This window comes from Glandiceps talaboti, chromosome 6 (assembly GCF_964340395.1).
Source record: "Glandiceps talaboti chromosome 6, keGlaTala1.1, whole genome shotgun sequence".
NCBI lineage: Eukaryota > Metazoa > Hemichordata > Enteropneusta > Spengelidae > Glandiceps > Glandiceps talaboti.
Window position 1 is genome coordinate 17,931,016 of NC_135554.1, and position 26,510 is coordinate 17,957,525.

Genomic DNA, 26,510 nt, shown 5'->3' on the forward strand with positions numbered 1-26,510 from the left:
CATCTAGACTGATCAAATATGGTTATGAATTGAACGTATCAGCAACGTAAACTTACTTTTTTAATACTTAAAAAAAGAATAACCAACCGAACGCCCCAGCATTGATCAGCATTTTGAAGGTCTTTAGCGATGAGAAACATATAGATTTACAACAGTATGTAAGCACGGGCGGTGACACACTTTCATAACGAGCCGATTCCGATTGGTGGCGCTGTTGTAGGATCGCGCTGACATGACAGCTTCTACTCATGCAGTGCTTGTGTGTTCAAACATCGCAGGGCTCCACGACAACGGTATAGAAACAGCAACCCTCATTTCAATTTCGCCTTCGTTCAATAACACAAGAGTTCTCGGATGTCAGTCAGTGCTGTCGCAAACAAATCGCTGTCGATGGAATGACTCACTATGCAGGGTGTTAACTTTACGGTAGGTGCAAAAACGTAAACGGTTGAAATATACAATGTTTAGCAGCTGTCTGTGCGTGTGTGTTGTATGTAAAGTACCCACAGAAATCTTGTCCCTGTCTTGAGACATATCATGATGTGCACAAAGGTCATAGTGGTTATGTATGAGCACCAAACTTAGCTAGTTATACCAATTTCGAAATTGTCCCTCTACGGGACTACGTACGGACGTGTTCGTCTCGCGTAGTCTCACTGCTAACAATAATTGTGAACTCCATGTTACAGCTACAAAATGTATAGGCAGTGTAAGTTCCGCCATGATAATAATACCCATCCCCCACCTGGCTCGGAATGCGGATGTGAGAGTTTTCCCCGCGGTGTTGTTTTCGTCAGATATTTTTGTTAGGATGATCTGTACACCATATTTTGAGCACACAAAACTTGTTCGTTTTGGTTTACTGTGATATATAGATAACGAACAGTTTTCAAATTCGAAGTACGAAACTCCGTGTTAACATGTGTTTATCGCCGCCATAATTGATGATATCATGCTTTTTCTGTTTGCACCTAGCTTCAGTATTCTGGTCACGTAGAATCACTTGTTGTGACATGTGTGAACACTTCACGGAACTGGTAGTGTCACGGGGTGATAGTTCGGGTGATATTTATATTTATGAGCGTACATACTTGAATTATTTGAATCTTGCCATCCATATTTATTTATTTATTTATTTGTTTGTTTGTTTGTGTATTCATTCAGACTTAAAATTTTAGTACTAATAAAATACATATGAATATAGCTGCAATAATTGTAGCGTTTGGTGTGATTTTGAGGGCTTTTTCGTCTGTTTTTGTGCCTTTTTTCGTTCCGACGTTTAACCCGAATCAAACGCTACAATTCCTCTAACGCAAATGCATTTATCGGACATTTCCTAACGCCAACATTAATTACGGAGCCTTCAAGACCAAAGAAGTGTTCAGAGGTACCCCAATTTCGTCAAAATCGGCAAATGTAGCAAGGCATGCAGCAGTTTGAAACGGGTAGTACGTTGACCCCTCGCTCACGTTTTCAATGTGGTCTCGTCTATTTGCATTAGCATTAGAGGAATTGTAGCGTTTGATTCGGGTTAAACGTCGGAACGAAAAAAGGCACAAAAACAGACGAAAAAGCCCTCAAAATCACATCAAACGCTACAATTATTGCAGCTAATTTGAATATAAATATTGCATTTGACTCTACAAGTTTATTCAAGTTCTAACTCAATTATTTTGTTTTTTCATTTTATTTTTTGTAGATTTTGTGATGGTACCTCATTATTGATGAAAAAGTTTGGAATATATCTATATATTTACAAGAGAGAAAAACTTGATATTTACAACCATGGGGTGTGGGTCATCTCATAGTTATAGAGGAGAAGTTTATCAAACTTGGGATGAAGTGCAAAAGACAGTTAAAAAACGTTCAAAAGGAAAACTGATTGTGAAAAGATCAGGATGGAAGACGATACGGATATTTGTGTCTTCAACATTCCGGGATTTCCATGCTGAGAGGGAAATCTTAGTAAAAGAGGTAGGTAGAAGTAACAGGCAAAGCTGCCATCTTGAATGGTGCATTATGGGAATTTAGGGTTTTCATGCTGAGAGGAAAATCTTGGATGGGTATGCTATCTGTTTATTATCATCCATACTACAAGGTCTGCTGTTCTGTGTGTGTATTCTGTAGACTGTTGTTAGTTGACTTCAATATTATGTAACAAGACTATAATTAAAAGTGAAAGTTATTCAGTGGAATACAATAGATAAATGCAAGATTACTGCAGGCCCTACTGTTAAGTGACAAACAGTGCAGTACACTTTGTATCCCCCTTTTCCATAGTACACTGCACATGTAAACACAAGAGACATCAGTTTATTTGGTGTATCCATGGGTAACATTACCATATTGTCTGATGGTGTATCATCTCACTAACTTGACTAAGTACCATTTTCGCAAACCAGAGCTGTGATATTTCTTCTGCGACACTGCATAATATCATTCACTTGTTGTGTAATCTAGTACCACATTGAACAAAATAGTTTTTGTTTGTGTCTGACTTTAATTCCACAGTAATACCTATTTCTATAATTCCACAGTATATGTCTCTATCTGTGTATATGTCTCTTTATTTATATGCAAAGCCAAGGCAATATTTTTGCTAAGGTTGAGGAAGCTCAAATAACAGAAAGGCGGAAAGGAATACAAGTTGCATAGTTTTACATACAGTCTATGTACCATAATTTTGTCTGGGAACCTGGTAAAATGAAAGGGGAACCCCAGTAGATTATACCTGCTTACCGACTTTATGAAAGACATCGTAACTGTTCAAAAGTAAGCCTGTTTATGGCACTGTCAAGATACATCATTAGTTGGGTGCTAGGAGGTATGACAAGCTAACAATGTGACAGCAGTGCAGTTAACAGGCTATTCAAATGTATGTGATTAAAACTCAAACTTGACAATCAATACAAGATATTCAGTCACTGTTATGACAATACTGATTTTTAATCAATTTGATATGATGTACATGTATAGGCATGAACTGGACATATGTAGCTAAAGATGATGTAAATTTACCTTAATGCTCAGTCAGCAAGGGCATCAGTTCAAAGTCTGTGAACTAGCTCAACTTAAAATGCTACTGCTTGCATGAGAATGTCACTCCATTACATGTACGTCATGTTAAACAATGATGTGGCATCATCAGGGGTGAACAAATCCACTGGTCCTGGGTCCAGGACTAGCAATTTTTTTTGGGCGGACCAACTTTTTTTTACCTTACTGTTAATAACTACGTTAAAAAGTCATCTGAATAAACAGATTCATAGGTAAGATTTAATGTGTCACATTAGTGGGACCAGGGACCACTAATTCTTTCAGCAGGTCCACTGGATTTTTTAAGGCACTGTGACTGGTCCAGGGACCACCAGTTCACAAAATGATTTGTTCACCTCTGATCATTGAACTCCATACTTAAAGTAGAAAGGCTCTGACGTCAAAATTAAAGTAGAAAGGCTCTGACGCCAAAATTATAGTAGAAAGGCTCTGAAAGATATGAATAAGCCTGAAATTAACATGATTCCAGACCAATGTAATTTGCATATTATGCTTCATATACTGGGCAAGTGTATTTTTTGATGTGTGATGAACAATGGTATTGAATTGATAAATATGGCCCTGACCTGTATGCCCGCTTAGCAAATTTGATCACGTTGGTGTTGTTTCCCTATCTCTTACTACTCCCTATCTCTTACTACGTGGTGAATCACGTGAAATCCCAGTTTTTCTCATATTGACTCACATCAACAAAATGCGGCTCTCATTAAAGGGGACACTGGCCCTGAACCAGCAGCCATCAATCATTTTATATCTGAATGTACTGATATCATTGTTCATACAAGTACATTTAGACAGTGTGCTGCAGAACAAATATTATCTCATAGGTCATGATGTAATCTTATGATAGATTTGGTTCAGACATTGTTACCTAGGTTATTAGTAGACCCTTGGATTGGACCACAGTGTGCAGTCTCAACCCAGGTTTGTCAATGACCAAAGATATTGAATAAATGTCATTCTAGGAATTATTAATCTAAACAGTTGAGAAATTACACTCAAATGTCACTTTCAAAACACTCACCTGTAAGTTTTCACTGGAGGTTGGTTATTAGGAATTTTTTTTCTCCAAATTAACCCTCAAGAAATGGTGTGTTTTCGATATCAAAAGTGACTAAATGACTTTACTAGAGATTTAATCAGTTTTATGTTATCAAAACAAAGCTGTACATTTTCAGTGTAGGGCAATCACATTCACAAACAATACATATTCTATAAAAACACCACTTCAAAACATTAGAGGTCAGGCAGTTATAAAAAAATCATCTTTATTTATAATGTATAGTTTTTTAAGCATATAAACACTTATCTCCCAAGAAGTCCAGTGAGGGCCATCCCTCATGGGATCACTTTTAATGCAGGAGGAAACCGGAGTACCCGGGGAAAACCTGTGTTGTTTGGTAGAGTCAAACTGAACGACACTTCTCACTTACAGTGGTGTAAATTTAATACAACTCTGAATGGGTTCGAACTCAATTGCAGTGGTAAGAGGCAAAAAAAAAATGGCATTATCAATCAAAGTAATCAGTGCTACATGGACATTTTTTTTGGACGTGACGACTAACATGTCAAGAATGCTATTGACTGTAGTGTGACTAAACCACAGGAACCTCACGTCCAACCCAAACTTGCTTCCAAACAGCACTCCTAGTGTCGAAAGTAAACTAACTTTTTTTTTTGTTAACTGATGATGGCATATGTGTATTCATTAATGCATTGTTTTGTGGGTTTTTGTTTTTGTTTTTTGTTGTTTTTTTGAGGGGGGGGGAGGACAGCTGTTGATTGTGATGTAAATTTGTACTCTGATTGTCATGCTTTCAGGTATTTCCAGACCTCAGAGTATGGTGTGAAAAAAGGAGGCTGTATCTAGTTGACTGTGATCTCAGATGGGTAGGTACTCCTATATCTGTAGCACTTATAGCTACTCTAACTAAATTTTGTCTGACTCCATTTCTAAACCATATAATTATATGCCAATGTTCTTTACTGTACTGTAGGTTTACAAAGTCATCATGTAATCTCTGAGTACCTCTTGAGTCAGGTCCTCATATAGTTTCTGAATGCCATGATCTCTACCAAATATAACCCAAAATACATATTGTTATGGTTCATGCTGGTTGGTTATAAACAACTGATAAGCGCCCTCTTCAGTCAAGCCATCTATTAATTTGATTGCCTTCTTCAGTCAAACCCTCTGGTCATTTCTTAGCACCTACTTGAACCTTCTTCAAGTGAGCCCGAGATGGTAATTTAGACTTTGGCAATATGATTTCCAGTCAGTTTAGCAATTTACAAAGTATACCAGGATGTAACTCTAAGGTTACAGCTAAACATCAGCTGTTCATTGGCTTATGTACATGTATCATTACGAACATCATAAATACTTGAACCATATTGAAATTTATCAACAATTTCAGAAAAGCCTAATTGTGATGATGTGTGGTGTTTAATACAATGTATAGATACCATAATATTTACCACCGTGCACCTTCTCACAAGTCTATTTTTTACGATCCATATTTTTTTCATGTCTTCATTTCATATTTATATTCTTTGATATTTAGGGTGTACCAAAAGACACAACAACAGAAGAAACATTGAGGACATGTTTGGGTGAAATTGACAGATGTTATTCAGATAATGTTATGCCCTTCTTCCTCAATCTAACAAGGTAGGATTATTATGTAAATTTTCCAATGAAGAAGATACATGTGTAAATAGACAATCAATTCTCTGTGTTTTAACAAAATTGAGAGGTGTTCTCCCAATAAACATTGATTAATCCCCTATGATTAAAGGGGAACAACACTCCAGGAAATAGAGACATTTCATAAATATGGGGTCTAGAGAGTTATTTCATGATTTTTATACAACCTGCAATCACATGTAATTTCAGAGAAACATCACATTGATCTTGTGTGTTTATAGAGGCCATTGCATGATGGGATTCAGCAGGAATGATATATTCATGCTTGCCCAATAAATATGAGAGATGTTTTACATTGAAAGGAATAAGCACTTAGGAGTCATGAATATTCATTGTGCAACCATGAATATATTATTATTGATGACTCCCATGATGCAATGATATCCTATGAGGGCACAAGATCACTGTGGTGTTTCTATGAAATCGCAAGTAATTGAAGGTGAGTTGATAAAATAGCACCTTGGTATAAACTTATTCAACCTTGAAATCTTGTAAAGTAGCCATATGGCACTTGACAAATGTTCAGATATTTGGGGCATCAAGGGTTTGTACGAAAACTTCTTGTTAGGATCGATATCACAAATAGGCTTTAAGTTAATACCTTTGGATCATACGTGTACTCTGTTATGGAGTGATTGATAGACCTAAAAATTAACTTCTATACTGTCTTCCAATAATTTACGTCATTCTTGAAGTAATTGTCATATTTCTTCTTTGTAAGTACTACATTGTAATTATAATATATCACAACTTAAATCTAGCATAACTGAACCAAGGATTCAGTAGTGATCCCCCGTAGGCTTGGTAAAGTCTGTCTGTGTGTACACATATAAGTATGTATGTATATGTCTGTCTGTGTGTGTCTGTGTGTCTGTGTATGTGTGTGTATGTATGTATGTATGTATGTATGTATGTATGTATGTATGTATGTAGGTATGTATGTATGTATGTATGTATATGTATGTATGTATGTGTATGTATGTATGTATGTATGTATGTATGTATGTATGTATGCGTGTGTGTGTGTGTGTGTACTTGCTTGTGTGTCTGTGTGTCTGTCTATCTTTCTATCTGTCTGTGTGTAGGTATGTGATCAGGCTGCTTGTAAAGGTATCTATGTCATCCCAAACAAGAATGGTAGTAAATTGATTCATTAGAATCTGCCCTAAAATATGTAACCCTAAAATACTGTGACTATGGATAAAAAAAAGTATGACTGTGGGTACTTCATAAAATGAGAATGTCAAAATAGTAACCATAGCAACTATAACAAGAGCCATAGTTTAGGCTGAGTTAATTATTGCTCTGACATGTGCAATATAAGTCAGTCATGCTACAATGGTATTGGTGCTATTTTAACCCATATCTTCTTACTCTATTCTGATAATGTCTTTCTCTTGCTCCTTCTGTGTGACTGTATCTTGTGTTTCTCATACATGGTGTATATAATTTTTCAACATACCTGTTCTACAGTCTTGAATTGCTGGCACCATTTAGGTTAGTGACATGTGGTTTACTATTTATTTTATGCATGTTTTATTAGTATCTGACATGTTGTACTTGTACTTAATGATGATGTAACTTCACTTTTTGTAAAGAAAAGTGACCAAATATTTTGGTATGATGGTTTATGTGCTCAAATTAATGACAGAATATTGATTACAGTATCATAAATTAGAAATTGATGATGTCATACTATCTTTATTATGTAAACTGATGATGTCATAGCATCACCTATGTAAGCTGATGATGTCATAGCATCATCTCTGTGAACTGATGATGTCACATCATCCTTATTATGGAAACTGATGCTGACATAGCAACTTCATTATAGAAACTGATGATGTCATAGCATCATCTATGTAAACTGATGATGTCATAGTATCATCTACATGTATGTAAACAAATGATGTCATAGCATCCTATGATGGAAACTGATGCTGCCATAGCAACTTGATTATTGAAACAGATGATGTCATAACATAATTAAATAAACTGATGTCATAGCATTATGATTATGCAAACTCATGGTATCACTGTGTGTTTACAACACAAACTGATGATGTCATCGAATTATAGTAACATAGAATGCTGTGTCATGGATGCATGTGTGCAAAAGATGATGTTATTTATCATGGTTTTCTGAAAAGATGGTAATTGGAGATTTGATGAATTTCTTTGGAGAGGGTATATACTGAAAATTTGACATTGAAAGATCATGATTTCACTATTAATGATATATTCTGTAATATTCCAAATATTTGTGTCCGAATTGAAGTCAATTTGCAATACAATTACTTGTATTTCAGATTTTAATTTAGAATCTCATGTCTACATGCTCAAAGTTTTGACATTTAGTAAATGTCTTGCATAACATCTGTAGACTTCCATACACATAATATCAGAACTTAACACTTCCATACACATAATACTTATCAGCTACTAATCTTGTCTAACAATCTCAAGATCATTTCGTGAAATCAATGTTTTCAAAACCAAGAAAATGCTTTATGCAGTTGTTGGTCAAGAAAGTGTTTTTTGGGGGTTTTTTGGGTTTTTTTTTTTTTTTGGGGGGGGGGGGGCATCAGACAGAAAAAGCATGCTCAGATTGGTGAAAGTTTACATGCATGAAAGAAACACCATCCAAAGCTTCATGAGTTTAGAATGATGGGTTTTACATTGTGTTTCATTCAAATATCAATCCCCCTGTTGATATGTGCTGGTACAATGTGCTCTTATCTCCTGACATACATGTACACTAGCTAATTCATTCAAACTTGGCACAGTGGTGAGATATTGTGCTCATGGATATGGCATTAATTGCCCCATAAAAGGGATTTTACCTGCTTATCACTGCTAGTCAGGACTGATGGGGCTGTAGAAGGTTTGGTCTCCACTCTTTTAAAACTAGGTCTAATACTTGAAGGCGTTTCATTTGTTGCAGTGAAAGATGTGGATGGATTCCCAACCGTAGTGAAGTCCCACAGAGTGTTATTGATGAGTACATGTGGGTTATGGGATTGTCAGTTACAGAAATGGAACTTATACATGGAGCTTACAGAGTAGACAATCCAAATGGTAAGTCCTTGTTATATTGACTGCTTCATTCTCAAGTTGTTAACCTATCAGAATATTGGTATTGGTATTCAGAGGCAGAGAGCGAGTATTTTTTACTTTTACACGTCATGAAGTACATTAAATCTTGTCGTTTGTAATGGACAGGGTATTAGCCATGTATGTGGTGTGTGTGTCTGTCTGTCTGTCTGTCTGTCTGTCTGTCTCTGTCTGTCTGTATGTCTGTCTGTCTGTCTGTCTGTCTGTCTGTCTGTCTGTCTGTCTGTCTGTCTATCTGTCTCTGTCTGTCTGTCTGTCTGTCCCTATTAGGCTATATCTCTATGTCTGTCTCTGTCTCTATATGTGTACAATACAATATATGTACATGTATGACTGAATTTGTGAAACTTTAAACAAAACTGTTAAAACACTTTTTTTTGCTATCATGTTTTGTTTTCAGCATTATTTATGATAAGGGATGCCAATTTTTTAAACAGTGTGCCAGAAGAGCACCAACAAGTTTTTGTAGATCCCAATCCAATTGCAGCAGATAAACTCAAAATGCTGAAAGATATGTTAAAAAGCAAATTTCCTGTAAGTATAACATTTAAATTGTTACTTTCTATGTACATGATGTGAGGGGAAATCACATGTTATCATTTTTTGAAATATTAGCCTGAATGGGAATTACACTGACAGGTTGAAAAATTTGAAGCTGCAGTGTATTCAGTTGTAATAGTGAAAAGCCTTGCATGATCCAATGGCCCTGATGGATACACTAGTATGGCATTCTATGTACATGATGTGAGGGGAAATCACATGTTATAATTTTTTGAAATATTAGCCTGAATGGGAATTACACTGACAGGTTGCAAAAGTTTGAAGCTGCAGTGTGTTCAGTTGTAACAGTGAAAAATCTTACATGGTCCTATGGCCCTGGTGGATACACTAGTATGGCATTCTATGTACATGATGTGAGGGGAAATCACATGTGTTATAATTTTTTTTAATATTAGCCTGAATGGGAATTACACTGAGAGGTTGCAAAAGTTTGAAGCTGCAGTGTATTCAGTTGTAATAGTGAAAAGCCTTGCATGGCCCTGATGGATACACTAGTATGGCATTCTATGTACATGATGTGAGGGGAAATCACATGTGTTATAATTTTTTTTAATATTAGCCTGAATGGAAATTACACTGAGAGGTTGAAGCTGCAGTGTGTTCAGTTGTAATAGTGAAAAGCCTTGCATGGCCCTATGGCCCTGGTGGATACACTAGTATGGCATTCTAACAGTGAATATTTGCAGTGTGTTGGGGTAGTGAAAAGACTTGCACTGCCACGGCACCAGGATCCTCACTGAAATGATAGTATATACAAGGGCATGGCATTCTGAGGGTTAATAGTGCATTGTGTTGTGATAGCGAAAAGACTTGCATGCCCCCAGAACCCTCACTGTCATGGTAGTGTATACACTTGTGTGTCATTCTGAGTGTTGAATTATACAGTAACATATATAGCTACATAGTTCCCTTCCTATGATTCAAGTTCTGCGATGCATGTTTTCTTTATAGTCAAGCCAAGTTGCATATTACAAGTGTGAGTTTGAAGACATTGAAGAGGATGGTAGGGTGCATCTGAAAGGCCTTGATAAACGATTCAAAGAAAGGGTGAGTTACTGAGCAGTATGTCAGTGGGTTGAAGGATGAAAGTGCCTGTACAACACTTTGAAATAGGAATTAAAGGAGAGACTACACAGGAAGATAACTGTGGTGAATTAGTGTGAAATATTTATGCCATAAAGTTATCAGCTGTCAGTGAGTACAAAAATGGCTTGAAATGTCAACTAGTTTATAAAAGTTCAGCTGGCTTTTTTTGACTTGAGAGCTTGAACTCTGGTTATTACTGTATCATTTCCATTAGACCTGTTTTAGGTTTTTGTGGCTAAATTTATATTGGATGATTTCCAGTTTCAAAAAATGTAACCTTTTGTAATTTTGATTATCTAGGTTTATGAATTTTTCCAAAAGAGGATAATGGAGCAGTACCCATTAGAGAATGTAACTACTGATCCATACCAACAAGCACAGGAAGCACATGAAGTAAGTGGATATCGAATTTCTCTAGTATTACACATTATGGGAGTGCTGTTTAAGATCTGCTCTGACTTTGAAATTTGGCAAATAGGCAATACCCTATCTCTCCAACCCAAAGTATTGTTCTCTGTGTAGTGTATCATGATGTGTAACTCTTAACAAAAATGGTCATTACATCATATTTTGACCACTGTGAGGAATTGAAAGATCTTTCTTATTTCAAAAACTCAGTCACGTCAGTGCATTTGTGGAGTCTTGGAAATAACGTAATAGAGGGAAAATCTTGTAAAAAATGCACATATTTGTGTACCTTGAATTATAATTTTGGTTAAAACCTCAATAAATGCACAGAGAACTCAAGATTAAATACTTACCACCCTAGACAAAAACTAGTCAGGAACCCAAGTAAATTGCCTGGGAACTCCAGTAGACCTTACAAACTTATAGCCCTTAGGGGAATTTGGGTAGATTTTATTCTTACCACCCTGAACAAAATAACTGGTAGGGAACCCTGGTAAAATGACTGACTTATTTGCAGATTCTACCTACCTACCACCCTTTAACAAAAACAATAGCATGGAACTCTGGTAAAATTATATGGGAACTCTTGTAGATTTTACCTACCTCCCATCCTTAACAAAAACACTGGTAGGGAACCATGGTAAAATGACTTGGAAATTCAGGTAGATGTTACCTAACTTATCGCCCTGAGGTAGATTTTTACCTAACTTTAATACCACCTACAACAAATGTGCTGACAATAGTTTGGTATCATCTTGTTGTTTTGTTTAGTCTTTTATGAAGAGTCGGTCTGCCATGGTGCTTGGAAGGAATGAAATACTACAGAAGGTGTGTTTTCATAATTTGAATTTGACTTTCACTAGATTATTTGAATACATCTCAACTTGTCCATAGGCATCTATATCATATCATATGAAAGACAGGGATATGTTGTTTGACATGACACAAAAATGCAAGAATGTGTACTCTATATACTTATTTATATATTTACAGCTTGAAGTGCAATATTCCAGGAATTTCAAAGTAGACATATCCGGTATTATGAGATATTTTGTAATTACTCCAAACTATTATTAACTTTTTCTCCAAGTGTCACAGATGTATATGATTCTGTTAGTGTATATAACACCCAGAATAGTACTATAAAGAAATACATGTATGACAAAGTTGTAACATTATTTTCATGACTTTGTTATGCCCTGATGTATTTGATTGATTTGTAGATTTCAGATCATATCACATGTAGTATGTGTTACAATAGACAGTGTCAAGGGACCAACTCATGTTCTGACTTATTTGCTTTATTTGTAGATTTCAGATCATATCACAGGTATTGCAATAGACCGGGCATTAATCATCTTGGGTGGTCCTGGTATGGGCAAGTCTTCTATCATGGCCAAAGTGGCTGATGAAGCTGTCTTCAGAGCTGCCAAGAAACAGATTCCAGGGTAAGACCTACACCTACTTATTTTGGATTCCAGTGTACGGATATCTATTCCACATACATGATTTTAAATATACTATAACCTCAAATCAGCTCAATTACCATCTCTTTTACTGTTTCACAGTGGTGGTGATGCTGGTTGGCTCATCTTCTATCATTTTGTTGGTGCTGTGCCAGGCTCCACAGATCCAGAGAGAGCCCTCAAGAGGATGCTCAAAGAAATGGGAATCGTTAATGTGAGTCACTAGTATTGTTCTCTCCCTAGCAGTAATTTTTGGCTCCAGACAATGTCGATAAAAACTAGTTGATATGTGCAAGAAAATACATTATTATGTACCGGGAATTAAGAAAAATTGTATCAGTGAACTTGCATACTATCGCTATTCATACTACTACACAATACCTGTATGCAAAGATAGTGTGAGCGATTCATTACACACAAAATCTTGTGGACTCACAATTTGATATGTTTTTACGAAATTAGCTGTTTCGTATAAACATATTCACTGATAATAATAACAGACCCCATTATACATGAGTGGCAGTTCGCATACTTAGATCTTTACTGATGAAATTATGACAACAGAGAACACAATAAATACTCATACATGTATACTGATATACCACACTGCTGGAACTCAAGCATCATTTGATTCTGTTGTAGAATTTTTTGAATTTGTTATAAATGAGGAGAGAAAAGTGACACATGTAGGAATTGAACCCACATCCCCTAAACACTAGTCAGAGTGCTCTATTAAACCAGCTAAGCTAACATGCCAATTATATTTTTACTTATATTAGACAAAACCTCAACCCAAAGGTTTGAGACACAGTGCATTTTTTACAATAATAATAAATCAATATAGTGGTAATATTCAGTAATCAGATTTTTAGATGACACTCAGTACAGTACGCTGTTTATCATTCTCATGTTTGTAACAATTACAGAATGTTGTGTTGTTTCTAACTGCATATCATCATATTCTGTCTTTCTCAGGAGGCAACTATGCCCACTGACATGGAGACCACATGTCAAATGGTCAGTGGTGTACTGTCTAATCCCAATACTAGGCCCACTGTTATTGTCATAGATGCTGTCAATCAGGTAATTATCATGTATTTTGACTTACATCCAAGGAAATTTGAGGACAAGTATAATGCTGTTTTCCCAACTTGTAGATTTTTGTGTACAAAAAAAAATACACCCAAGGTAGAAAGAAGATTAACATAATGGTATCATACTTGCTGAAAATTGTTAACACATTTCACATAAGTACAAATACAAAAAGAATTACCAAAGCTTTCAACTAAAATTTGTAGCCTTGTTCACTTTCTCTGACTAGAAGGTATAATAGTACCTGGTGAACATTTAGCCTTGTGCTAAGGGGTCAAATCATAAACTACTGCATTGCATCATGGGTACAAGGTCAACAATTTCTGACCACATACTCATTTTACACATATGTGTCTGTCATGACATTATCACTTTAAAATGAATAAAACTAGGTTTCCCTTTATTAAATTCCTTGTTCGTGGATACTCACGTAGATAAAAGTATAAGTTGATAAAAGTTTTGGAGACCCAATTGTAGAGTGCTATATGTATTTGACTTCTAAAACTGTGCATGCTTACATGATATCAATTATCCATCTATTATAGTTTGATGATGATAAGATGTCACTGAGTTGGTTACCAAGGAGACTGGCTCCACAGATACGAGTAGTGATGTCAATGATCAATAACACCCCACCACATAAAATCCTCAGAGAGAGAACCAATCCAGCAGATGAAGCCTATGTAACACCACTAGATATGCAATCTAGAAGAGTAAGTGCCATTAGATCACATGCAAGCCAAGTTGAACACGTTCAGTAAAAAAATATGGATTTTAAACCCAGGTTGTTCTACATAACAACAATGTGTGTCTGTATCGCTGGTTCTACAGTGCTCAAAATATGAGTCAAAAATATTCCGAGTTAAAATTACGCTTTCCAATTTTCCATAAATTATATTTGTGCAGGTATAATTATATTTCACATTATATGATGAAATTGAACAAAAAATATATGTAAAGCATCACTATGTATTGTATTACAGGAAATCGTGACACAAATCCTGGGTAGTTATAACAAGAGGCTTGATGAAGAACAAATGACTAATTTACTATCTAAAGATTCATCTCAGAATCCACTGTGGTTAGCCATAGCATGTGAAGAACTCAGGGTGTATGGTGTCTTCCATATGATGAATGAAAAAATTGACAGCCTTGCCAGTGGCTTGTTAGAGTAAGTAACTTACCAATGTATTTTATTGTCAGCCTTACCAGTGGTGTGTTAGAGTAAGTAATTTACTGATGTGTTTCACTAACACAGCCTTACTAGTGGTTTGTTAGAGTAAGTTAATTAATCTGATCAGCTTTTTATTTTTATATCCTATATAAAAAATATTTCACTGATCAACTTTTGAAAATTACTATTTTGTCATAGAAAAAGGGTACTATCGACAACTATAACAGTGACAGGTCAAAATGTGACTCCCAGGTGTGACAAAACAAGTCCATTGCAGGGCTGTGTCTATGAAACTACAGAAAGGTTCAATCTCAAACTTCTCCATAATCATGTGTATTGTAAATGAGACAAACTGATAAAAGAAATTTCTAAGACTCGTTTGATATGAAAATATCTTTAATATCTACATATACATATGTACATGTACATGGGTGTTCTGTTTTAGTTCATCTAGTTTTAGACACACTATTTTGACACCATGTATTTGTAGACAATCTCTACATAAGCCACTTTCAAAGATTCCTAAGTAAATAACAAGTAACAATTTATGAGAATGGAAATGAAGATTGACAACAATCAAGCATCTTCACCAAAATTCCTGGTTTTCCACTTGCAGACTTCTTGCTCAAGTTCTTAAGAGATTTGAAGAAGAGAATGGCGGTCATTTGTTGGTAGCTACATTGTGTCTATTAGAATCGTCAGCCACTGGTCTACTAGAGGTGGAGTTGTTGGAAATTCTAAGTGACGAAGAAAACTTGATGGCACCTGATTCATCAGAAGGAAAAGGTATGTGTCCACAAATCCTGATCATCGGCTGTTATGTCTGTAAATGGTAAAACTGGAAACTGAATATGATAGATCCCTGTGACATGCACACGAGTACAAGTGTGACATACTCTGGGTATTTGTGCGAGTGCTTGCAGTGTTCTCTGTGACAATACTTTCATGAGCAAAGCGAGTGAAAGTGCTGCAGAAAACTGCTAGCATGGGTGCAAATACCCCTGACTACCCACACTGGAACTCATGCGGCAGGGGGTTCTGTTATTATTACATGTGTTTATCTGAAACAACAAATTTCCATACAAATGATATGCGATCTCACACTTCCGTGTAAAAAGAACGATCGTGCCCTCATTTGCATGTAATTGCGTACATGTAAATTTGTATCGGTATTGCATTGCAGTGCAAATACCACTAGTATATAACTACAGGTGCAAGTAATCTCTGGTACATATATATAATATATATATTATGTAATAATATAGTTTAGAGAAGTTTTAAATAATATCAAGTTTAAGTCGTCACTTTTAATCTTAATACTGAACAAGTTATCCTTTAATCTGGTATATTTTACGTTGGAGTCACAGGTTCTGAAAACACAAACTGCAGGTACAATTTCTTCTTCTTAATAAATGTTTGTTTTTTCTTTAAAGGTAATTCAAAATGCTCACAATCACTATTGTTATTTTGCTAGACGACATGTTAGTGAAATGTATACTGGTTTTAAAACTTTAGAAAAGCGTCTGCAAACACCTTATAATGACCTTTTTTCAGTCAGTTCCCTTCGGATTTACTTCGAGAGTTTTCGGGTATTTCCGGTCCCACCTAGACCACAGGATTTTATGACGTCATAAGGAGACATGGTTAGCACGTAGCCTATGACGAGCGTAGTCAACAGGTGAATAAAACTCAACAGCATTGTGAAAAAATACATTGCTGGTGGTTGTAATAGACATCAGTAAACAAAAACTACAGTCTACATGTCTTATTAACCAACATTTACCGATATTTATTCACACTTCCTGACTAATTGTCAGTGTCTGTGGGTGGGTATAAATGCTAAAATATTATGTCCCCATATTATGGCAAAATAAATCAAAACGGCTAGACTAGATACACATAAACACTTGTAATGTCGGGTGTTTCACATTCAATGACTTTTATTTATCTGATTTTTTATCATTTGCTTAGAAGAAGCATTACAATGCCGTCGTGATGCCTTGAGGGCCAGGGTCAACGGCATCCGAGGACGGCATATTTTAGCCTACTATACTCGTACTCGCGTCACCTTTTATTTCATCTCCAATAAATATATTATACCTTTAATGTGGTGTATGTTATTTTGCAGCCACTGGACATGCTCAGAAACCAAGGACAAAGAAATCTGACCAACTTCCGGCTGTAAAATGGGCTGCTGTGTACAGAGCCTTGAAACCATTCCTCAGACCATTTGGTGATAGTGGAGAAGGACGTTTAGATTTTTATCATAGATCTCTGAGTAAGGCTGTTAGACATATGTAAGTTTCCTGCCTTGTACACTATCATCTGTTTAGTCTAGTTCAATTCAGACCAGTTCAGTTCAGTTCAGCTCAGTTCAGTTCAGACCAGTTCATTTCAATTAGACCAGTTCAGTTCAGCTCAGTTCAGTTCAGTTCAGACCAGTTGAGTTCACTTTAGACCAGTTCAGTTCAGCTCAGTTCAGTTCAGACCAATTCAACTCAGCTCAGCTCAGTTCAACTCACCTCAACTCAGTTCAGACCAGTGCACCTCAGCTCAGTTCAGTTCAGTGCAGTTCACTTTAGACCAGTTCAGTTCAGCTCAGTTCTGTTCAGTTCAGACCAGTTCAACTCAGCTCAGCTCAGTTCAACTCACCTCAACTCAGTTCAGTTCAGTTCACTTCAGTTCAGTCCATTCAAGTGAGATATCAAGTGACCAATATCCATAGATGATAAAGTCCCTTAGGTCTTCAGTGTAGTGAGAAAATGTAGATAAATATTGTTCTTGAAGCAAATAGTGTACTTTGACAAGATCACAAAATCTGGCAAAACATTTAATTTATTCACAATACGAACAGGAAAGAAGTAGTTGTGTATGCCAAATTTTACATAATGTCTTTTGTAGTTTGTCATTGTGTCCTTTTGTTGATGTATGCAAACTCATTGTCATGGTAACTGAGCACCTGCCAATCACACAGACGAACAGAGATGAAAACATAACCTTCACCTATACATTGTGTGTGTTTTTATTTATACCCTTAGTGTCATGCACCTGTATAACAGTCAATATTGATACACATGTAACCTCGAAAAAGACAGATTTTCAATATCATTTTCTCATAGATACTAGAAGACCACAGTGAAAATAAGTTTTGATTTTATTATTTTAACTGCTTTCTTCAGCCGTACTTTTATAGGGATGTTTTATAAAAACTATTTTATTGCGAAATACATAAATCTAAAAATCTATTCAGTCATGTATCCATAATGTATCTAATATGTCAGGTATTTCCTGAACGACGATGGCAATGAAAATGATGATGACAGCAGAGATATTTATCAATGGTGGCACAAGAAACTGGCTGACTACTTTGAAATGGTAGATAATCTAGAAAGAAAGATTGAGGTAGGTATAATAATAGACATTTAAAGCCCAATATTTCAGTCCCGGGTTCTCACATTAGTGTTATCTTATCAATGGTGCAATAGGGATTACATGGGTCCATTCTTTTGTTCATGGCCAACTTTAGGTTTAGCTCTGCCAGACAACTGTTTTTCTCACCCAAGGGCCTTTAACCTTTAACCTTTGAGTGTGACCTTAGACCTGTCGGCCTCTATGCATTTGTTTATGTAAGAAACAGAGGGGTGAAGAACCAACAGAGTATCTTGGCAGGGACTGATTTATACACTCAAGATTGCCATTTGGGGACAACCATCCTGTAAGCCAAGTTCAAGAGGTTTTCAGAGTCAAGTTTGGTTTAGGGTTATGTCTAATTTGAATTGCAGACTTCCAGTGATCCACTATACTAGTAATAGACACATCACAGTTTATAAAATGAACCCCCCACAGACACACACAGACCACCACCACCACCTCCACCCCACATAAACAGAAGCCAAATGTCTGAGGATCCACTCTTGCCGTGATCAATAGTGGTTGTAACTCATCACCCCAGTATGTTGGTCTTACAACATTAACTTGCATATAAAATGTACCTCAATACTATATATTAGATTTGAAATTTTACAAATCGAAATGACTTATACTAAATATAAAATATTTTATTTTCCTGTACTCTTCAGGAGTATCCAGTCCATCTTGTCAAGATTAATGACAAAGAAAGACTTAAACAATTCCTGATGCAATGGCCTGTGTTTGACAATCTCTATGATGAAGAATACAGTTCTAAATTACTGTATTACTGGAGAAAGGTAAGAAGTAATACATTATTTTTCTATTCATTCAAAAATTATATAGCAAATACATCTGTCAAATACTCATTTAAAAAAGTGCCTGAAATATTAATGATACACAAATGATGCTGCAAGTTTTTGTATGGCACTTTACCACACGGTGCTCTAGCATTGTACATGTATGATTACAATCCCTGGCACAGGCTAGAATGGTAGAACAGTCTTTGTACTTTGTCAACTCATTGGGGAAGCATACAATAGTAACCACTGTCCTACCACTAGCATTAATTATGCAATTATATGACTGGGTTGCCTGCTGCACATTCTTGAGTCAAATCTCACCCAGAGACTTTAGCTACAGATGGCAGCAGTGAGGCTCCAAGTTCAACTGGCAACTTGCAGATTACAAGCCAGCCACTCTAACCATTCAACCATCATGACTCCTGCACATAATTAGCAAATCAGTGTCAGTATTGCTCAAAAAAATACTCCAAATCATTTCATGTTCACCCATTGAAGTCTTAGTAATGTTTAACCTCTTTTTGGTTTTTTTCCATCCCATAATAGGCTGGTGGAGCAGCATTAATGGAGAAATCATACCTAGAATCACTTGACAACCTGAAAAATAGGGTTTTACCCAACAAAGATGAATTGTCAATTAGATACGAACAAATATCTAGAGTGCTGTAAGTATAAATAAGCCATCCATTTCATCACCATCATAGATTATAGGGATAATTTAGTATCATTACAGCAGAAATATTGAAGTGTCACTGAAAGACTGTGTATCATACACATTTTATGTTCCCCAAGAACAATATAGATAGATAAGAAACAGGCTTCCCACAGACCACTCATTACAAATATAAACAACACCACATTCCTGCAGACAAGTAGGCACTGCATGTGAACACATGTCACCATGGGGAACCATGCAAACACTAAAATTCTTGCTATCATCAATTTGTATTGTAACCTGTTTAAGGCACGTATGATATATTCTGTTCAATCTCTCATACTTTACACTTGTAACTAGAATTGCAAAAAGTTGTTAATACGGTTTGAAAATCTCAAAGCATAATTGCTGAATCAGCTATTGTCAACATAGAGTATTAGTATAATACTCTGGTAATCTAGCCTTGGTTTTAATACTAAGATAGCGTAAGACACAAACTAAAACTACATGTATTGTTGCAACATGTTGATACTGTGATAAGCTATTGAATGGATGTTGGTTTAATTATAATCTCAGAAGGAAGGCAGTTACCAGAGTCGTAAGTACATTAGATTTATAACAGTGATTTTATTCTTGTCTTTGTAACACAGAATGCAAGAAGGCCAGTTAGAAACCAGTCATGACTTACTACAGAAAGCAATGAGTCTGGAAGAAGATGACCTAGGAGGCAGACCTGAAAGACTGGTAGAATTATATGACCTTGCTGCTAATATTTACAATGGAGTAAGTCACATTTCTCGAAGCCTTCAGAATTTTTTTATTTCATATTTATTTATATTGAGTGTAAGCAATACTTGAACAGTACATATACTTACATGCATGTTTCTCTTTATTTTTCAGAAAATTGTTTTAATAGACTATGTGAGCAGGTCTATGTTACCTGTTCTTAGACCTTGTATTGACTTCAGACAAAGGGGAATAAAACTTAGAGAAACATTTGAAGGAAATCGACATAAGGTATGTACATGTATATTGTACCTAGTAATAGTAAATGCTGGCTGCCGGGATGATAGTAAAATATCAGAATTTCTATTCCATCTTTTGTGTGTTTTCAGAAATAAAGCATTTCTGTTGTAGCATTGCTTTATCATGTACAACGAACACATAAATATTTTGAATTAAACATTTCAAACATAAACGTATGTTTACCTCAATAATGATATGAAAACTAAACATATAATCAATCATCGACAACACAGTGACCACACAAAATAAAAACTTATAAATGAGATGTTTGACAGCAAAATGGAATAATTCATTAAGTAAGTAAGTAGACAGGAATTGAGACCAAACATTCTTGAGAATAATAATCAATACAAGGAAAGACAGTACAGAGATAGCAAATAACTACAAAGTCTGATACAATATTTGACATGAAAAAAATACATGGATCTCAGTTAATGATTGACAAAAAAGGGAGGTTCATATTGAAATGACTAAATTAAAAATCAAATTAAGGGGGGTGAATCAGTGTGCCTTCTAATGATAGCTAAATTTTGTTGTGAGCCAAAATGATGTTTCTTGTGAGTCACCACATAGTAAAAAGATAGGAGAAAACCAAATTTTGGTGTGTCACTAGAAATTGTGTGCGTCAATGGCACGTCAAATTGGCTTAAAGGGCACACTGGTGTGAATTAGGGGAGGGTAGGTGGTAATAAATTTGACTGTAATTGATGTGACCATACTGATGGGTATCAAATAAGTAACTAATCAGTATGACAGGATTAACAAGAATGTCAAGATGACCGACACAGAGGGTGCACTTCCATCCTAAGTACCAATTTTGAGTACCCCCCAAAATTACACCATAGTTTAACTCTGGAAAACTCTTCAATGTAGGTTTTGCAAATGATATCCGAGGCCATAAATGTAGCTGTCTTAAAACTTACTAGAAAAGTCATCAAACATCAACACATTTCTCATGTGGAAAGAAAATGTATCATTATGAAAATTAAAATGTTATGACTATTCTGGAATCATTTAGCTTTTATTTTATGAAACTTACTGAGTTTAAAATGAAGATGAAATAAAGATGTATTCTGAATCCCATGATTTCAGTTCAAAAGGGCATATTCCATGATGAAGCTGGCATTTAATATCAAAACATGGTACATGATTGGAGGAGACACTAACTTCTCAGCTGAAGAAGCCATGGAAGAAGGTTTTAGAAATGTCAGAGAGGCTAAGGCAATCTTTCAAGAGGTGAGAATCTATGTTAGACCCTTTTAATTTAAATTTTAGTTGCAATTTCTGAAGCCGTAGAACACAAAACAATTCATAATGTACAGAAGTGACATAATATGCATAGTTTACATTTATAAGCCAACATACCCAGGTAGTTTCTATCCTGAATTGTTTGTTTGTTTGTTTGTTTTAAGTGTCGAACATTTTGGACTCTACTGTTAGTGTTTTGTTATGAACAATAAGTCCAAGATGTTGCATGTTTGTGAGTTCATTTGTGTTTTAACCGGGCTTTCCCACCAAACTGTACTGGTTTCAAAAAGTGCAACAAATTATTTGTCTTTCACACAGGGAGTGAACTTCCTATTCGCAAATTTTATAAGGACTCGCATCAAAACTAAGTCTATGAAAAGTTTACTCCTGAGGTAATTACTCAAGTAGTTGTTCCTTACATATTTTTTATCCACAGCTTGGTGAAGATGGCTACAGAGCCGAATGTCTAATGAATGAAGGACTTTTAGTTGGTGAACATGACCAGGAGAAGGCTTTAAAGGTAAAAATGGCTTCAATAATTCAATGGGACATGCTTGTCAAAACACGTGCCTTCAATAATTTGTTGGTCATTTCCATCAAATATTAGGACATACTTGTTGTCAATATACATTTATGACAAGTCCTTTCAACTTTGTTTGACTTGTGTTGTCAAAGAGACAGAATTCAGTTTCAAGCCATTTTATCCAACTTTCCACAAGTCATAGACAAAAGTAGTTAACCTCCTCAGGACAAAAATTTTGTCACCCAAAATACTAATAGTAATATGTACAACAAAGTAGCATTATTAGAGTAAAATACATACCCATTTCATTATATACAGATGATAACTTGACCAGCCAATTTATAGATTCTTCTTTCATCAGTTCGCATCAGTTAACTTTAATTTACATCAGAGATTTGGTGAGCAGGCACTGTGTACGTGACAGGTCTATTATTGTTTTATTTATAAAAAGACTGCAATGCTAAGACATGTCACATATTGTTCCTACAGCTTTATCAGGAGGCTGAAGAACTTTGTCTGCAAGTGTACGGTGAAAACAGTGTACTATCAGGAAGGCTTCTCATGAACACAGGCATATTGGTAGAAGAAATGGGAAATTATGAAGAAGCGTACAACTACTTCTCAAGAGCTTTTAAGAATAAAGTGGAGGTATAGTAGCCTTGTGTATTGTATCTTGGAATCTTGTTGAGGTTCGATTTGATAACTTGAATTTTGTAATGTCTGTTTTACAACAGGTAACACTGAAGTAAAGCACTTTCTGAAGTAAAGCACTTTCTCTGCGTGTTACACTCGTTTATAGCATTCATATCAAGTGTAAAAGTATACTGTTTCAATTGGTTTATTTACAACCCTAGCATGTGGCCTTTCTAATGTAGTCAAATTAGCAAATGAAACAGTATATTTTTACACTTGATATGAATGCTATAAACGATTGCGGTACATACAGAAAAGGCTTTACTTTGGTGTTAGGGGTTTAACATGTAGTATGGAACAGTTGGGAATTACTGCAGAAAAAAGTAAGTCATGCAGGAGCAAAAGTCATAATGGATAATTCAATTGTTGCGTGTGTCTGTCTCTTGCAAAGTGGATATGCATTGTATTATTTGTTTTGTCTGTGAAAACTATGACAAGGATGCATGCTGTCTTTCATGTAGTCCTCCTTGTTTAGTAAATCAGCCTCTGTAAGAGACAGACACATGCAACAATTGTATCCATTCTGATGCTTCCTGCACAGCTTACTTTCATTTACTGTGAATGCTGATTTTTTCTTAGTTGTATTTCTTCTAGAAGACCCTACCTTTTGAACTAATGGCCATAATGCTTAGGCCAGCTGTGAGAACTAAGTAGAAGGTCCTAACATCCATACTTCACATTCTGTGTTTCTCATTGCAACACCTTAAAATGAAGGCTCATAGGGTTGCCATAGAGGACGTCACTTATTTTCGATTTCACCAGATTGAAGAAATAGTGGCTTGGCCAAGTCATGAGAAACATAGAGGGTGCTCTTACCACACAATGCCATGCCTCAGTATAGCAACCATGACTGTTGCCATAGCAACTGCTGTCTGTAGACTTAAATATTTTCCAGTCATGTTTATAATAATAATCATGCAAACTGGTACATTTTCATTAATGATAAGAATGATAATAACCTGTATATAAACTCATGGTTCTTCAAGTTTTATAAACCTGTCTTATATGCAATAAAGACATATTGCATACAAAATCATATACTTCTGTAGGGCAGCACAACATAATTGCTTTTTCCCCCATTGAGTGAAGCCAGAAGGTGTATACTACATTATGTCATCCTTTCATCTCCCTATCCATACATCCACTCATCTGTCTGTCCCTTTGCACCTGAATCTCTAACATAAGCAGGATAAATTCATTCAAACTTTGTACAAAGATGACATACCATTCTGGGCATATACATAATCATTAGTATCACTACATTTTTAAATTTGGATGAACGGCGGTCATACCTGACGTAAAAATAAACTATCTACACAATTGCTAAGGAAATATAATACGAATGTATATGGTGACTTTGTTCAAGTGTCTACCCCCATATTCTCATATATGACCATTTGCTGATGTCATTAGATTTAAGGTCAAATATCAAATCAAAGTGAACGCATGAACTATCATGAAGCACATAACATTTGACCAAAGTACAACCATATTTGACTGAAAAAAATGTATACCTTAGTTCACTCGTTGGGGGCTATGTCATCAACAAAGACTCTTTGCTTGCTAAGTTAAGATTAGCACCATCTCATCACTTCTAGGTTTATGGTAAACAACACCCACAAGTCATGAAATCCATGAGAATTCTAGAAGAACCCAGATACAGAAGAATGGCAGAAGAGAGAGGGGAACAACCATTAGAAATTCTTAAAAATTACTAGATATGAAAATTTGGAATAGAGCACAAAGTAGAACATTTTTCTCACCATACATACTGCTCAAATGAAGTGAACTTGGCATTTCACTCATGGGATGTGATGTTTCTTACATAAAGGCAAACACATTTTTATTTAGTACTTTAGCGCAAGTGTATATATGGGGCAGATGTCATTTGCTTGTTCATGATTGGCTCCGCAGTTGACTTCACTGAAGTAGGGAGGGTTATTTTTGCCTTTCCCCTCGGATCTGCAGACTGCATGGGCAGGACAAACATGATTTTTTTAAAAAAGACTGACATGTGGGTAAATGAGTGATGCTTATGCTGACCAGAAACAATTCTTTTTTTATTGGCCTTACCTAATCATGTTAATAAGTGGTATTCTTGTACAGTGCAGTGGAAATTGGCATTTGCTGAACCAATTACTCATGGACTTTAACTGTTTATTTTACTACTGTAACATGATAACTTAACCTGCATCTACAGCCCAACTGTGTGTGGCATTTTCTAATTCTTTATTTTGCATTTGAAAGTTGTCTGTTTGTGTATAAGGAATGTCATGATGTGTAAGTGAAACACCAAGTTAACCCTGTTTGGCTAGTAATTAGAAATGTCACGTCCTGTTAGGGAAATGCCAAGGTAACCCCATTTAACCTGTAATAGATAAGGGACAAAGTGAAGATGATAACAATTTTCTTTGGTGTAATTTTGTTTCACGTAATCATCTGATATTAATCTTCTCATTACAGCATGCTTATTAAACTTGCAACTAAAGTATGTTTTTCAGATAAAAAATGAGAAAATGGTCAAATGATGAAATTATTTAAACTGAAAATGCTCACTTCATTTGATCATTTACTCATTATTTCTTGTAACCATTTCCTTTCTGTTTATACTCATAATACCTGTGTATACTCTAATAATTAAGTTTATTGCAAATTAAAGAATTATTTCACTCAAAATTTAAAACTAAAGAAAATCTGTGAATCTCAAAATTTGTCCCTTTAGCATAAAAAAGCGCAGGTACTTATAAGAACTGTAATTTTTATTTATGATGAAGCCAAATGATATTGCATCAGGTATATGTTTATCTGTAGGTATATGGACTGGACCATCCACAAACACTCCGAGCCATTAGGTTAATAGAAGAACCTATGTACAAGAGAATAGCCCAAAGCCGTGGTGAAAATCTACTTGAAGAATACAAGTAATCACATCTGTATATCACACCACGTGCAGGAAGTGGCAAAATTTATGCTTTATGCAAATTTTATATGACAGTGGAAAACTAAGCTTCCAGATATATGTAAGATAGACACAAACTAAAACTGTGCCGATAGAAACAAACTAAAGCTGAGATAGACACAGACTAAAGCTGTTATTGGAACACATCAATATAAGCTATTGAGCAGGGTAATTAGAATCGTACAACAGCAGAGGAACTGCTATCACCCACTTGTGTAACCTAACACATGCACATTGAAGGACCATAGATTTAGTTTGTGTCTTCCTTAAGTAATCTGAAAGCTTGGTTAGTATACAGAAATGTGACTGTTTCATCTTTTTGACAACTTGGAGCATGTATCAATATTGTGTTTTATCAGGAATTCACATGTATTTACATTCAATCTTGTGAAAGTTTACTCTAATTTAAAGACTATTACGAAAGTTTTGATTTTGAAAGTATTTAAAGAAAAGTAAAAGATTTGTTTGAATTATTTACTTATAATAAGCGATACCAGTATGTGCACATGTCATCATCCAAATAGTTGCTC

General features: G+C 35.6%; 2 protein-coding genes across 2 annotated transcripts in view; both read left to right on the forward strand.

Moving 5' to 3' along the window:
* LOC144436772 (U6 snRNA-associated Sm-like protein LSm4) overlaps positions 1 to 26,510 on the forward strand; it is a 134,802-nt gene that overhangs the window by 8,671 nt on the left and 99,621 nt on the right. The window lies entirely within an intron of this gene.
* Positions 342 to 26,337, forward strand: LOC144436432 (telomerase protein component 1-like). The gene is made up of 25 exons (XM_078125231.1): positions 342 to 426; positions 1,700 to 1,974; positions 4,879 to 4,947; positions 5,622 to 5,728; positions 8,709 to 8,842; positions 9,279 to 9,412; positions 10,391 to 10,486; positions 10,826 to 10,918; positions 11,705 to 11,761; positions 12,245 to 12,381; positions 12,502 to 12,613; positions 13,375 to 13,482; positions 14,037 to 14,204; positions 14,475 to 14,662; positions 15,282 to 15,451; positions 16,794 to 16,962; positions 17,947 to 18,067; positions 18,745 to 18,873; positions 19,423 to 19,541; positions 20,182 to 20,314; positions 20,432 to 20,548; positions 21,650 to 21,793; positions 22,242 to 22,325; positions 22,818 to 22,976; positions 25,833 to 26,337. Exons 2-25 carry the CDS (start codon positions 1,786 to 1,788, stop codon positions 25,944 to 25,946), a joined length of 3,051 nt encoding a protein of 1,016 aa, XP_077981357.1. The 5' UTR covers positions 342 to 426; positions 1,700 to 1,785; the 3' UTR covers positions 25,947 to 26,337.